Below are 15823 nucleotides of genomic sequence, written 5' to 3'. Positions count from 1 at the left end.
AATGGTAACACACTGAATATACAAAGCAGAAGTCCAATTGTTTGGAAGTCAATTCACACACATAAAAACTGAAAAAGAATAGAGATTAAAGGTTGAAATATGTTTGATCAAACGGACATCTGCTTCTATTGATGTTCTTATCCTACCCCGGGCATACCAGTAGGAAGTACATGTGAATTCTTAACCATTTTGTATAGCACTGATTCTTTCTAAGTAGATAAAGATATGGAGAAATTTAGGAATGCTGGGGTGCATCTATGAAACAATCAGTGGCAAAGCCAACAATTTATTTACCTTTCCTAAGGTGAAGATAAGTGGTGGGAAAGACTCTTGCTACCAAGTCTCATGATCTGGGTTGAACCCTGGTACTCACATTTTGGAAAGTGAGAACAGATTCTCTCAAAGTGTCTTCTGACATCTACATGCACATCATGGCCCATGTGCCTCCTCCACCCACACACATCCATATGCATACAAGTTAAAGAATATGTCTTATGTTTTTTTTTGACAGAATTCTGATTCAATAACTCTGTGATTGATACATGATGCTTAAGCAAGAAGACTTCTGATAAGCCCACACATTGGGACCACTTACTGTCTCCCCGGCAGAGCAGAGGTCCCAGTTTATATGCAGCTTCTGAATGGGGACGTCCTGTGTCTGTAATCACTATCTTAGTGACTGGCAGATGTTCTTTATAGGAGAGGAATCCAGTGTCATTGGTCCTAAAATAAATAGGAACAGCAACAAAAATCCTTAAATTATGATGATGAGTGGAATTCTAAAATAAGCTATGATTTCCTGGCACTTCTAAATGAAGACTTTCCTACTAAGTTTGGACACTGACAAAAAAAAATATCCAATTGCTTATCTTAGCATACAAAACAATGCAAGATGTTAGTCTTTCTTGTAGACGTTAAAGTCTAGACAAGAAATATAACATAGGTTAAGATCAGAATACAATGGCTTTTTGGTGAATTCTAGGGCAGGGGTAGTCATTGTCCTCATTGTGTACCTATTGCTGAGCTAACCAGGATCCTATGAACAGTTCCAAACTCATTTTCACACAGATGGTCTTGGTTAAACTCAGTGTTCACAAAATAAAATGAAAAAACAAGAATGTGGGGGAAAGGACTTGCTTATAGAAGAGAGGGGCTGATAGGAGTAGGCTTGGAGAACAACCAGAATGCATAATATGCATGTATGAAATCTCAAAGAATAAATTTAACTAACAAAAAATAAATAAATAAGCTGTCCCTATTACTATTTCTAAGGCATACAAAAATAGAACAGTAGCTATGTTTTTTTAATCAAGTGGAAAACGTTTAGCATTTGATGAAATGGTTAATTTACTAATCCTTGCCATGTTGGTTTTTAGTCAAAGTGCTTAGTATTTGTTGCCTTTTCTCTCCTATGTTTTACTTACACTTTGGTTTTGTTTGGTTTGGTTTTTTTGCTGTTGTCATCTTGTACCTATTGATCAACTCCACATCCTCTATATTCAACCCCGTCTTCTCTATTCATTTTTCAGATAAAATTCTGTTCATTGTATTTTACTATTTCTTTAATGAATTACAAAATTCATCCATGACTTTTTGCAGTCTACTTATATTTTATGTTGTATAACAACATGTAATATCAGAAGCTCTCCATGAGGTTTTTTTTACACCCCCATATACACAGAAATACAACCAACATTTTTGTGGTATCGTGGTAATCTACTTTAAATGCATATTGTCAACTTTGCAATTCAATTAAACAGAGAATTTTATTTTGTATTTAAGGAACACCAGGTAATTTATAATTTCTAGTGTTCTTCATTTCTTTTTAAATATCTGAGTTTTCATCTGATGTTATTTCTTTATATCCCAGAAAATTTGTTTCAATTATTTTCATTTCAGATGTTAACTTGTCATTCTGAAATGTGCACTTAGTCCTTTAGTATAGTTTGATTTTATTTACTTTAAATTCCCTATTCACTCACTGTGGATATTTTTAACTTTAGATCTTCAAGCATGTCGATAAAGTTAGCTTTAAAGATTTCACCTGTAAATTTTAAAATGTAGCTAAGACTTTGTTTACAACAATCTCATCAATGTCTTGATTTTCTGTGGAAGTTACTTTCTTGAAATAGCCAGTAATGTGTATAGTGTTCTGGATGATGTAGGTGATGAGTCAAGAGAAATACATATACATATACATATACATATACATATACACATACACATACACATACACATACACATACACATACATATATATACACATACACATACACACACACACACACACACACACACACATATATTTGTTTGTTTGTTTGAGACGGGTTTCTCTGTAACTTTGGAGCCTTGTCCTGGAACCTGCTTTGTATACCAAGCTAGTCTCGAACTCACAGAGATCTGCCTGCCTCTGCCTCCTGCATGCTGGGATCAAAGGTGTGGGCCACTACTACCAGGCTGATATACTATATTTTTATTGTTTCCTAACATTTTATCTTTCCCCATGGGTATTTAAGTAGAAGCCTTTGATTTCATACATGCCAGTGTCCTCTATGGCTACCTCACTCTGGGCTTTCAGTCTTCCCTCTCAATTTGCGGACACGATCTTTGTAGTAAAGAAGTGAACTTTTTGCCACTCCTGCCCTAGACTGAAGGATTTTCAAAGCCAATCTCAGAGACTTAACAGCCCTGATCCTTTTCTCCTCCAGCAGCCACTGAGGGAATGGCCTGTTGTTTGTTCAGTCTTATGTCTAAGGCTCTCTCCTTGGCCCTAGAATCTCTCTCCCTGATTCACATGCACTTTGAAAGACAGTTGAGGATCCAAGGCAGGAGTTATGCAGCCGACTTATCAAAACCAGCTTTCTTTTTGTCTGGAAATTACCCTATCTTTCAATTTCTAGTCATTCTGTATTCTCCAAACTCTGCCTCCTGATACATTGTGCTGTAAATAAAAATAAAATAATAAAGAATTCCCTTGAAGTTTCGGCTCCTAATGGCAAGACACAACTAGTGCCTGTGAAGGACACACACACACACACACACACACACACACACACACACACACACATTAAGATTTATCATTTGTTTTTATTTTATGAAATAAGTATTTTCTTTCATGTATGTAAGTCCACCATAAGTGTACCTGGTGCCCTTGGGGGTCAAAAGAGGGTGTTGGATCCCCTGGCACTGGAGTTAATGTTATTAGCTACCAGGTGGGTGCTAAGAACTGAACTTAGGTCCTCTTGAAGAGCAGCAACTGCTCTTTATTGCTGAGCCATCACTCTGGTCTCAAATATTTATTTACCTATTACATTTATTGATTTAAACTGTTTAGGAAAAGCATTCCATGGCATATGTGTGAAAGTTAGAGGACAATTTGCAGTAATTGTTTCTCTCCTTCCTCCATGTGGGTCCCAGTGACTGAAGTCAGGTCCCTGGGCTTGTTTGGTGAGTCACTTCTTATCTGGTGAGTTACCTCTGCAGAACCCCAGATACTTACTATTTAATATTTTCCTGAGTCTGTAAAAACATAATGTTTTGTTTGCTTGTTTGTTTGTTTTTTGTGTATGTGTGTGTTTCTTTATCTATAAGCTGAATAAAACATGAGACATTTTAAACTCTTTATTTTTAAAAACTAGTTTTAATTAATAATGTGTTGTGAAGGCACTTGGGGGTTACTGGTGGTGATTAGGTTAATTTTTTGTTGCTGTTAAGCACTGCTAATAACAATTTTACACATTTAAAATTACAGTTTTCATTATATGAATAATTTTTGTGAATATATTAAGAAAAAGGGGTGTTATTCAGAGGCAGTAAGTATCAGTTCTTACAGAATTCCATACAATGTTTTGTGATCATACTGACTCTGCCCCACATTTTCTCCCAGGCCACCCCAATCCTTAAACTAGAGTTTAGGTAAGAAAGATTATATTCATTCAATCATAGCTCTATGCTTCCATAAAAGTTCTTCTTCCATTTTGTTCTAAGAGCTTCAAATATATGTATGTATGTATGTATGTATGTATGTATGTATGTATGTGTTTGTGTATATGTGCATATATTATATTGCATATATTTGTATATTCATATAGACAACCACATATATAGTATTATCACAATCATGGTGTGAGACAAGCAAGCAAACAGCATTTACACAATTCAAATAATGAGTGTATTTAACAGCAACTGATCGCTGAGCTGCATGTCCATCTTATACTCAAATTAGTCATGTTCTCAAATACAGATTATTAATATGTTAAAGTGCTAAGAACAGTGGCATGTTTACCAACATTCCAACATCAAGGCTCAAAGAACATTGGGGCAAGGAGGCAGACTACTTGGTGTAAAGAAAAAATATGATCAAAATATATTGTATGAAAAAAAAAGAAAAGAAGAAAAGAAGAATGCAATATCCAGAGGGTAGGAGGAGTGTTGTAACATGTGTCCTGGACATGACACAGCTATTGAACTTATGGCTGCTCTAGTGACCTGCACAAAATCAAGCCTGTGGATATTCTGGCATGAACTGCAGAAAAGTCACATTGTGACTCTGGGGTGCTCTCATGAGGCTCCACCTCTAAAAACGGAGATGCTTTTGCAGGTGATAGCTACTGGAGGAAGGAGAACCATTCTTGTTCGGGGTAGGGTGTTGTGGCTACTGGAAGATTGCCTGTGCTCTAGTGGATGGCTCCACACCCACGCATGTGTGGACAATAATAACTGGAAATAAATGGGTTATTTAAAAAAAAAGAACTCATGAAGCTTCAAAGGAAGGGCACCTGTGCAGGGAGATTTGGGGAAGTTAGAGGGGAAATGGTTCTGATCATATTGTATTGTATACAGTTGTGAAATTCTCAAAGAGTAAAACTTTTAGAATAAATAAATACATTCAGGTACAAGTGCTTAATAATATAAAACAGATGTGTAATGTAAAGAAATGTGAGTAAAAACATTTAAACTATTCATTTACAAATAATAGGAGAAATATACTTAGAGTCTATGCTCAAAGACAAAAACATTAAATTTCTTAAGATAAAAATAATATATACATAGGATTTTTTTCTGCTTAGAAAAACTATATTTTCAAAACCCTAAATGTTATAGATTCCCATTTTGCAGACATTATCCACATAGAATTTATTCTGTCTGGCATAGTTTATCCTTAAAAAATTATAAAAGAACTGCATGCTAAAATCATTGCTCAGAATTATAGCAATTCAAAATCTACGAATTTGTACTTCTGAAGTTTGCAGCCTATATTGATGAGATACACTTTGATGATTGGTTAGATAATACTGTAGAAGTGATATTAACACTAACAAGGGACTAGGGAGAATCACAGCTCTCATGTCATAGACACCTCTGTTTTCTCATATGATAAAAATAAAATAAACAAAGCATGTGGTCTACTATTAAAAAGCCTCTGAAAGTTTCCTATCTTAACCTCTAGAATTAGAATGACTACCATGCATCAACAAAACATAGTTTCACCCAATTATTTCCTCAAATGAATCTGTTTAGCATCCACCTAGCTGTACACCCTAGATGAAACTAAAAGAAAAATTACCATTCACTCCGGTCTGCATCACAATTGCAGTAATATTGAGCATCAATGCAGTTCCCTTCCAAGCCACAAGTGCACTTCTGAGGCACAGGCAATGAACCTCCCCAGTAGGTCTGTGTTTCATTAGTTCTTCCCACCCACCAGCTCCAAGGGCTTCCATCTGAAAGACAAAGGAAAAGGATGAATCATCTGCTTCCATCTTAGAGCATTGTTCCTTCTTCCTAAGTCATTAAATTAAAGGTGTCCTGGAGGAGTGAGAGGGAGGGAAAGAGACAGAGAGATACAGGGGGAAAGAGACAGAGACAAAGAGACTAAGACACACACACAGAGGAGGAAGAGACAGAGATGAGAGAAGGAAAGAGACAGAGATACACAGAGAGGGAGAAAGAAACAGAGACACAGACAGAAAGGAACTGTTATGGTGTAATAATGCCCTAAACACTGTAACTGACAGCATTTGTGAAGAAACTATCTTATAAAAACTTCGTTCTACATCTTTTTAAAATGCCACGTTATAATCTTTATAATCATTACACACTCATTCCTTATGAGTGGGTGTTTGTGCCTGCATGAGTTTACATACATTCTATGCATACAGAAGGAGACATCACATCCTCTGAAATTGGAGTTACAGTTCATTGTGAGCCACCTTCTGTGAGTGCTAGGAACTGAATTCTTGTCTTCAGTGTGTGCTCTTCATTGATGAGCTGGCTCTCTGCCCCCTCATTTCCTGTCTTAAATGAAGAATACAACATTCTTTGAATGGAAACTGCCACGTTTAATCATGGGAGTTTTTACTTGCAACTTTAAAAAAATAATCTTTGAAAGAAAGTGGCATCAAAACATAAACTGTGGTAATTAATATAGTGAAATAAAATTGATTGTAAATCACAAAACACCCACCAAAACATCCTGGAATATTACACAAAGGTACTGGTTTTTCTCCATATATTTATTGGTTAAAATATACTAGCTGTTTATTAGACATCAGGCATGGGTATAGCACTCCTTTGTCATGATTTAGGATTTATCGGGAAGTCTGTATTTTCTCTTCCATTTCCTGGCTTGGCTATTTATTTGAGGACTACAGAAATAATACTGAAAAATCTTCATGCCTGAAGCGAATATTACAATTTTTAAAAAAGTTTCCCCTAGCTAAATGCATCTCTTTCTACAATAAATGTTCAGCTACCAGCTCCTTCGCAGAGCCAAGACTAAACACGATGCCAAGGAATTCAAGCAAGAAGCAGACAGAACATTTAGCGAAGGATTTGTAGAAAGGGAGGTGAGGCATGCAGGCAATCTATCTCAGGGGAGAGAAAAGTTCAGAGGGAAAGAATCATAGTGTTTGGAGACACCGAGCAAAAGAAGAATGCAAGTAACATCAAATCAGTCACTCCCCTGCGAAGGACTGGACGTTTTCCTCCTGACTCTCAAATCTTCATGTTATCACCAACATTCCCACAGGGATCCTGCAGCTTTTGCGTATTTGTATGCTACTCACTAACACAGCGCTTATTTTAACCTACTATTCAGTAGACCTTCTGTGAATACTGACAGTTTTTCTCCCAGCATTGATATAAACACCTGCCATGTTTAAGAGAAGAAAAAAAAAAAAAGGCAGAGGGATTGGGAAGCTTGTGTTATCTAAAGCTCTTAACCTCAAGACTACTTCTACTTCTAGCTTGATTAACTCACAACTCATCAACAGTTAAGCCTACTTGAATTTTTTCCTAGGCTTATTAAGGTACACTGCTTAAAATATTGTATGTTCATAGACTGAGGAAAAGTAGATTGTTATTCTTAAAAAAAACTAAATCATATTTTGCAGCTATGTTTCTGATCTTCACTATAAAAGATAAATTGCTGAACACTTTGCACATTATTTATCATTACAGTGTGTGTGTGTGTGTGTGTGTGTGTGTGTGTGTGTGTGTGTGTGTGTACCTGTATGTATAAGGAAGTCAGAGAAACCTTCAGGAATTGGTTTGTTTTTTACTATACGGGTTTCAGGGATAAAACCTAGATCATTAGGGTTAGTGGTGAATGCCTTTGCCCACTCGTTCATTTCACTGGCTCATGTTACATGTTTTAAAGCCATCAAATACATTTGGGCCCATGAAAGGCTTTTTAAAGATTAACTAATTTAAATAAATGTATGAGTCAATTTTTAAAAACATGAGGAATATTTTTTAATTAAAATAAAACCATACTTGTTGATTAGGGTAAGACATTCCCATTCTGTCTCCCATAGTTAAACTCTTAATCATCTGGTTGTACCCAAGACAATCCTTCCAGTGAGCTGAAATCTCATCTGCTAAAAATGTGTGTTCCTAAGGCTCCACTATATTCATACTCAGTTATGCCACTCTCATTGCTAGAAGCTGCTACATCACTGAGATCTGAAGGTCCAGATTTAAGCCTGCCTTCCTCTCTTCTTTGCTGGGACATCAGCATCTAAACTGTTCTCTTTCCTAGGTTGCTCCACCTCAGATACATTCTGACTATTGGCCTGAGAAAACCAGTGATTGCTTAACAATAAGTAGGCATTGTAGGGGAAGCTGTAGCCACGCCTTCTTAGGGGCTGGCTACAGGGGTACCTGAGTAGGCTTGTGAGGGCGTGGTCAGAGTGAGTAGGGGGGTCTGCATTTTCGGTTTCGGTTTCTCTTTGCTTTTTGTTGTACAGACTATCAGAGTGAGTAGGGGGGTCTGCATTTTCGGTTTCGGTTTCTCTTTGCTTCTTGCTGTACAGACTACCACGGGCTGGCTGGTTCGCTCTGTAAGTAAGGCTTTTCCCTATTAAATACCCTTATATTTCTACCTGACTCCGTATTGGTAATTTCTTACTATAAGGCATCATTGCCACCTGTCCCATAGTCTCAAAGTGGACTGTTTTCTTTACTAATGTGATGGGTGATATTGTTTATCAACACACCAGGTTCTAGAATCATCTAGTACAGTGGTTCTCAACCTTCCTAATGCTGCGACCCTTTTATTCAGTATCTTGGGTTGTGGTGACCTCACAACCATAGAATTATTTTTGTTGCTGCTTCATAACTATAATTTTGGTACCGTTATGGATCGTAATATAAACATCTGGTATGTGATGGGTGAAGGGGTCGTTTGACCTCCAGATTGGTCATAGACCACAGGTTGAGAATCACTGATCTAGAAAGAAAGCTTCCAGAGATACCTGTGAGGGAGCATCTAGATTAGGTGAGCTTCTGAACGTGCCTAGCAGACATTTTCTCAGTTAACTGATATGGAAAACCCACCTTGAAGATGGGGAACACATTTCTCTGGGCTTAGGTCCCTGGCAGCACACAGTGGAGAAAGCCAGCTGAACACTACCATTCAACATCTGTCTCCCATGTGTGGGTGCAATGTTCCCACCTGCCTCAGGATTCTACGGCTAGGACTCCCCACCACTATGACTACACTCTCACACTGTGGGCCTCAATAAGCCCCTTCTCCCTTAACTTGCTTTTGTCAAGGTATTTTATCATAGTAATAAGGAAAATAACTAAGGTGAGTAGTGTAGACATGGCTACAATACCTTGTGAGGTTTTGCTGATACCACAGGTGTTGAAGGTCCTTCCCCTTACTTCCCGATCTACTTTTTATCACCTTGGGGATCCCATCTGTTGGTTTTATCAGTATGTGACTCATTTGTGCTTTTGATGGTTTTCTTCCCTTAGGTTTTAGTTTTCACACTTATTGAGTTAAGGCTAATAAATGAAAATTGTACCATATCAGCATGTACCTCATGATATATTATGAGCTAATTGTCATATGTGTCATTTTATATAGTCACATGCATGTGTGTTTGTGTATGTACTGAAAAGATCTTATCATATTATTAACATATCATAACACTGCTGCTGTACTTTAAGAGCCTAGCTGTGACTCATCTTGTGGCCCCTTCCTAATCCTCCCCACTTGTTCTTCAGTAATCACTTTTCCATTCTCTGTTTCTATGAATTCAGCCTTTTTAGGTTCCATATACAAATAAGATAAAATAGCATTTGTGTTCTGTGTTTGGCTTGTTTCACTTTGCATAATGGCTTCTATCATCTCAAAGAGATTAGCACTGCAGCATTATTCAAGATAGAAAAAGCACACAAGAGGGCTAATTATTCACTGATAGTGAACTGGACAAAGAAAATGTTATATTCACAATGGAATTACCCAGCTTAAAAAAAAAACTGAAGGGAATTCTGCCATTTGTGATGAGTATAAATGCACAGAGGCTTATGCAATGTGAAATAACACAAATATCAAGCATATGAACAATCTGTTATATTCTAGACTGTATATTTTCACTATAATCACAAAGAATGGCAGAGATTGAAAAGGGATCACTTCAAACATTCTCATCCTGTGTGTGATTTTATCCAATAACTACTACATCCTGTCTATGTTGGTGGGACCTTTCCAGAAAAGTTAGTTTCTTGATGAATCAAAGTTTCATCTACCTCAGTTATGTATCTGTTCAATGAGAGACCTAGATCAGGAAGTTAACTCCAGCCCTGGCATTACATCTTCTGCCTAGAACAATCTTTGATGATGTCGTTCTGAAGTGATTTCTGCTCAACAGTCTGGCTCTCATTCATAGATAGAGGTCAGTTTTCAGGATATGACATCTGATTGGAACCAGCAAGATGGGATTGAATGGATAAAAGACTAAATGAGAACATTCTGGAAAAGAGGAAAAGGAGGAGGAAACTTGCATGTTGTGGTGGAAATAATCCTGCATTAAGTGGGCAGAGAGTATAGAGAACAGAAGTTTAATTGGAAAAAGGGAGATTCAGCCATCCGATGTCAATGCAATTGTGCCATTGTTAGTGTGGATGCCCCACATGACATCTGATAGTCACATAAGCTATACTTTTAAAAAGTTTTCTCAACAGCCTACCTGGAATTGAAGTCCATGTTAGGCTAACAAACAGGAGTAAGCAAGGTGACTTTGTGGAACATATCTCTTGAATCCTACTTTCTCAAGAAAAATATACCCCAGTATCACAGCTCAAAAGCACTATGCTGCAGTGTGGCAAAAGGCTACATATGCGGGGTGGGGCTGGGGTATGCTCTTTGGATCCAGGCAGAAAAGTTTGTGTTACACAAATGAGCAGAAAGAAACCGCCAAACTTTTAAAGAGAAGACACCAGAATGAAAGCAAAGATTCTTAAGGCTTAAGATCCCCCACTAAGACTTACATATTAGATCATCTGAGGGCTTGGCAAAATGGTGAGAACACCATTCTGCTCACTTCAGAATGACATCAGCAAAAGTCGTTCTAGGCAGAAGATGCAATGCCAGGGCTGTCCTTACATCATGAAATGCTCTGAAGGAGACAGTGTAAGATCCTGGCACTCAGGAGGCAGAGGCGGCTGATGGATCTCTGAGTTGGAGGCCAGCCTGGTCTACAGAGTGAGTAGTTCCAGGACAGCCAGCACTGTTACATAGAAAAACCCTGTCTTGAAAAACAAAAAACAAAACAAAAAACCCAAACGAACCAGACAGAACTGAGCTGGTTCTCACTAGAATGTATGAGTTCAGATGCTTTTCTGGTTTCTGCTTGAGCAGCTGAGTCCACTATTTCTAGCAGCCTTTCCTAATTTTCAGCTATACCTAGAGGCTAGCCGTCAACAGTTCATGAAAAGAGAGAGGGGGATACGCAGAACAGTCACTTTGGGAAAACTAAGTCATACTTGAATTAGCTCTTGTCCTTGATAAAATAACCCTCATTGGCCACTTGCTCTCTATAGGGATAAACACCGCCTCCATTCATCTAGTACCGGAATGAAGCCAGTACTCACAGTTATCCGATTAAGGCCAGGAGGAGAGTCAGAAAGCAATCAGGGCTTTGGACAAAGCTCAATGTAAATTGACCTTGTACTTTTCTCCAGGCAAAAGCATCTCTGAGACTTCCAGACTGTGACAAGTTTGCTAAGTGTGCAGAAAATCAGAGCCTCGGTGGAATTGAAATTTTCGGGAGCTTGTCAAGCAAGCACACCGTGCAGGCTGGAAAGTGTGCCAGGTGCCTCGGTTTACTCACCTTGTTGATTGACGAGCCGCGACTTCTTGCAGTAATACACAAGCTCCTGTTGGCAGTGCTCTGCACGGCTAATGGAGGCCTGCAGCTGTTCCATGCTGGCCGCGTACTCAAAAACCCCAGTGTGGGGGTTCTCGGAATGAGTGTTCCTGACTCTCATTAAATCAGAGCCATTGTGTTGTATGATGGTCCATGCCGTTTCTTGTATGCAGAAATGGGGGAAGAAAGAGAGGAGACCATCACTAGTCTGCAAAAGTTAAAATAAATAAAGAAAATCAAAATCATCTTCTTTCTGGGTTAAGTCTTTCTAGTCATCAAATCTCTCTGAGAGAATCAACACAAATGGATCCTCAAGTTTATAAAATTGTAGCAAAAAGACTCTCTTCCCTATAATGTACCCTAGCACCACACATTAGCCATGATTTGCTTTATGCTTTAAATTATTTAACCACAGAAATATTTATGATGAAATCATTAGAAAATCAGAATTATTGAATTTTTGGAACCATGTTCATCTAGTGAAATCTGAGAGTCTAGCGTTTCTTCAAGAAAAAAATGCTACATGTTCTAAATGCAAAATATTATTTTTATACATGTAGCATTACATATTACAGTGAAAAAAGTGAATGTTATGGTTAGTAAAATAGTTTATACTATGAAATATAAAAATGAAATTGTTTACTCTTAAAATTGCTGGTGTTATCAGTCAAAATGAAATCAATTTTTAAATCTCTCTTTAGCCAATATGAGTATATCTCTCTTCCTTCCTATTTTCATTTCTTTCTTTTTTAAAAAATTGTGTGTGTGTGTGTGTGTGTGTGTGTGTGTGTGTGTGTGTGTGTGTGTGTTTCTGTAGGTGTAGGCACAATTGGAGGCCAGAAGAGGGCATCAGATTCCCTGGAACTGGAATTATAGGCAGTTGTGAATCAATGAATGTGCCAAATTGGGGGTGGGAGGAGTAGTAATGAATCATAGAATTTCTCCCTGTACTTATCTAATACATTCATAGGAATAAACAATAGAAACAAGATAAGGGAGTTGAGTTTGACAGTTTCTACACCCATCAAAATGAGACAGGAAAAAAATCAGTGTTCGTTTTCCTCTGTTTGTGGGCCATGTTTTCTGTGAAATCACTGCCAGTCCTTTTATGTTTCCTTTCCATTTTTGTTCAGGTGCAATCGGTAGGAATGTTCTCTCCAGAAGGGCATTATATATAAGCTAATAAAATTAATTATGGGTAGCCTGCAGAACAGGGAAGAGGCCATCAGATAAGGTTGCACAGCTGGCCTGGGTCTGTGCCCTTCAGAAAGTGAAGGAAAAAGTAAAAATATAAGCCTTCATTTCCAAGTTTGAAATGAATTGGCAGAACCAGTCAATAGGATAGGTCAGAAATCCTACAGTCCTTGCTGACTCAACCATAGCTGTTGGAAGTTTAAGGTTATTATTAAGCAAGCAGCTCCAGTCACCCTGGGCTCCCTCAGACTGGACTCTTATTGTTCAACAGAACCAATGGCCTTTTCTTGGGGTGAATCTGCTGCTGTGCATGAAGAATCTTAACTCTGGCTGAGTAACTTTTAGAAGAACAAGACAGCGAACCTGCCTGGAGCCTTTGTCTCTGGGCCCTTTGGGTCACGTTAAGAGGGACCTCTGTACAGTTCAGCTTCCCTGTTTTGTATTTTTTTTCCTTAAAGGGGCTGAAAAAGGTTAACATCATCATGCATGGCCGCCAGTCAATGACAGCTCTTATAAATGTTTCCTTTTGGAAATACTGAAACAGGCAGATATTAGGAGAGGTTCTGTAAGCAATTTTACTTTCTGATACAAAACGCTACTAAGTGTGCAGTTAAGGAGAAATTGTGCCTAGCTGACCATCCAGATCTCCAAAGCAAAGGAGACATGAAATCATCTGAGATTTTCAACAATGGAAGTGAGGGCTCCTTCAGCCAGGTCTGGAATCACCTGTGTAGGTTTTAGTAGGAGGATCCTGGAAATACTTGAGCTTATTAGTTGCTTTCCTAGTCATTCAGACATGATGTGATAGTTGAGGTCTCTGGTGTGTCCTTAGAAATAATAATAATAAAATGCAAAGACTGTATAATTTGTAGTGATTTATTTTATTGGGAACTCTGGGTCTGAGATTACTGACATTATTTTACATGCCAATGTGCTGGTGTCACCAGCACACAGCTTGGCACATGCAAAGGGCATGTGCTGGGGAAATGAGGGAACCATCAAATAAGGAAACTTCTGAATAAAAATGACTTGGTGTTTAGATTGGAGCACCCAGATCATCTCATTCTCATTTGTTCTGGCTCTGAAACTGTTTTATAACTCTCTATGCTACAAAGAACAGAAAGAATGGCAAACTACCATGAAGTATGAGGTCTGTGGTAGCACTCTACTTTCAAGCCAATGAGTTATTCTGCCACATATGCAGAAAGCTACCTTCATCTCTCAGCTATTCACCTACAATCTATCCATCCTTCATATATCTGCTTATCATATGTTCACATCTGCCACCTATCAACTATCTTCTATATATTATCTCTAATTTATCATGTATGTATCTATTACTTACCCATTTTACCTATCATATATTCATCTATCAGCTATCATTTATATATCTATTATTCATTTCTCTATAATCTGTCATATATCTAAAACCTATCCATCTATCATTTACTTATCTACCATAGATCTGCTTATTATATATTTATCCATTTATCTACCTATCCACCTATCCACTCACTTGTAATCTATCATCCACTCAATGTCTGTCATCTATTCATTTATCATCTACCTATTCTTTATCACCTAGTTATTCATCTGTAATCTTTCATCTATCTATCTACTCGTCCATAATAGATAATGGATATCTGTCATTTATCCATCAATTATCTATGTAGTCATCTATAAACTACCATTTGTGTACCTATATATTATCTATCTGTCACCAAACATACATTCATTTACCATCTATCCATCTATCATCTATCTGTCACCCACTACTATCATCTAGTTACCCACTTGCCTTTCCTTACTGACCTAGAAGTCCTCTTATTGAGGACCATTTTTCACAGGGAATCTTAGCAGTTTAGAATCCTTGCACCCCAGTTTCCTGAAGGCCATGAAACTCAGTGCCATATGCATCTGTGTATACCACATGATCACAAGCCAGGATCCCAAACCTGTGAGACACATGTCCTCTGCAGGATGATTGGCATTACCCCGCCCCCCTTGATAAAGTAAGAAGGACTATGGCTCCGGCATATAACACATCTGTACCAAGGAAGTTACAAGTTACATACTAATTCGTGCTAAGAGTGGGCAGCAGACAAGCCTTTAATCTCTAGAGCAATTTACTATCTGGAACTTGGAAGACAAACCTGCATTTGACCATGTTTCAACCTCATAGTCATTCTGGGTATATTTGTTGTTTTGTTTTACTGTTGCACTTGCAGTTGTTGTAAATTGATCTGGCTTTCTTAGAGAGAGTAACATTGTTTCCTTACAAGTTATTAGTGATTGCCGTGGCTAGATCTATTGAGCTGCCTCCCCCACAATGAAAGAAGCCTGTGTGGCCTCCCTTTGCACAAGAAAATTAATATTGCTAATGTGTACATGTGGTGTTATTGGGTTTCTCCTCTGAACCAGATTTAACAGAGGACCCATCTCTTTGTTAACAATACATTCAACGGAAACTCTAAAATCTGCTTTTTAAATGTTTACCTTAATGTCTGCTTTTCATTTCCAAAAATTACTCCTTACTAAATGCAACAAGAGTTATGGAGTGAGAAGAGGCAGTGCAATGAACAAGAAGAGACCGCTGAAACAGGCAGAAAAATCTATGGACTTAAAAAAAATAGAATGGTAATTTGAGTTTGCCAGTGTCTTTCCCTGAAGAGATTTCTAATGCTATGAATTGTAAATAAAGCTACTGAGTAATTAAGGCCTTGATTTACCTGAGGCTGACTGCTATTTTTTAGGGTGATAACAGTATAAAGAAAAAAAAAACCTGCTGTTTAAGCAACACAGTCGCAAAGCTGTGGTGCCTCGTGTTTAATAGCTGAGGGTGATAGATGTGCTAAAGACTGGGAAGAGCAGGTAGGGAGTAGTGCCTTTAGGAAAGCAAGAGGGAAGGAAAACAGGGCCAGTTAGTGCACTGTGTACACTCTGATGCATGCACAGCTGCCTGCTGGCAAAGA

The 15823-nt window shown here is 38.0% G+C and overlaps 1 protein-coding gene across 6 annotated transcripts in view; it reads right to left on the bottom strand.

Moving 5' to 3' along the window:
* Cntnap4 (contactin associated protein family member 4) overlaps positions 1-15823 on the bottom strand; it is a 280275-nt gene that overhangs the window by 56018 nt on the left and 208434 nt on the right. For all 6 annotated transcript variants that reach the window (XM_027406068.2, XM_035441454.1, XM_035441457.1 and 3 more), the window contains 3 exons: positions 11622-11819; positions 5567-5723; positions 596-723 (listed from right to left, as the gene is read on the bottom strand). In XM_027406068.2, coding sequence (XP_027261869.1) covers positions 596-723; positions 5567-5723; positions 11622-11819 — 483 coding nt within the window. The remainder of the gene's footprint in view (positions 1-595; positions 724-5566; positions 5724-11621; positions 11820-15823) is intronic.

The sequence above is a fragment of the Cricetulus griseus genome, chromosome 3, assembly GCF_003668045.3.
Source record: "Cricetulus griseus strain 17A/GY chromosome 3, alternate assembly CriGri-PICRH-1.0, whole genome shotgun sequence".
In the NCBI taxonomy this organism is placed as follows: Eukaryota; Metazoa; Chordata; class Mammalia; order Rodentia; family Cricetidae; genus Cricetulus; species Cricetulus griseus.
The sequence above is the reverse complement of the archived record's forward strand: the minus strand, read 5'-3'. Positions and strand labels throughout refer to the sequence as shown.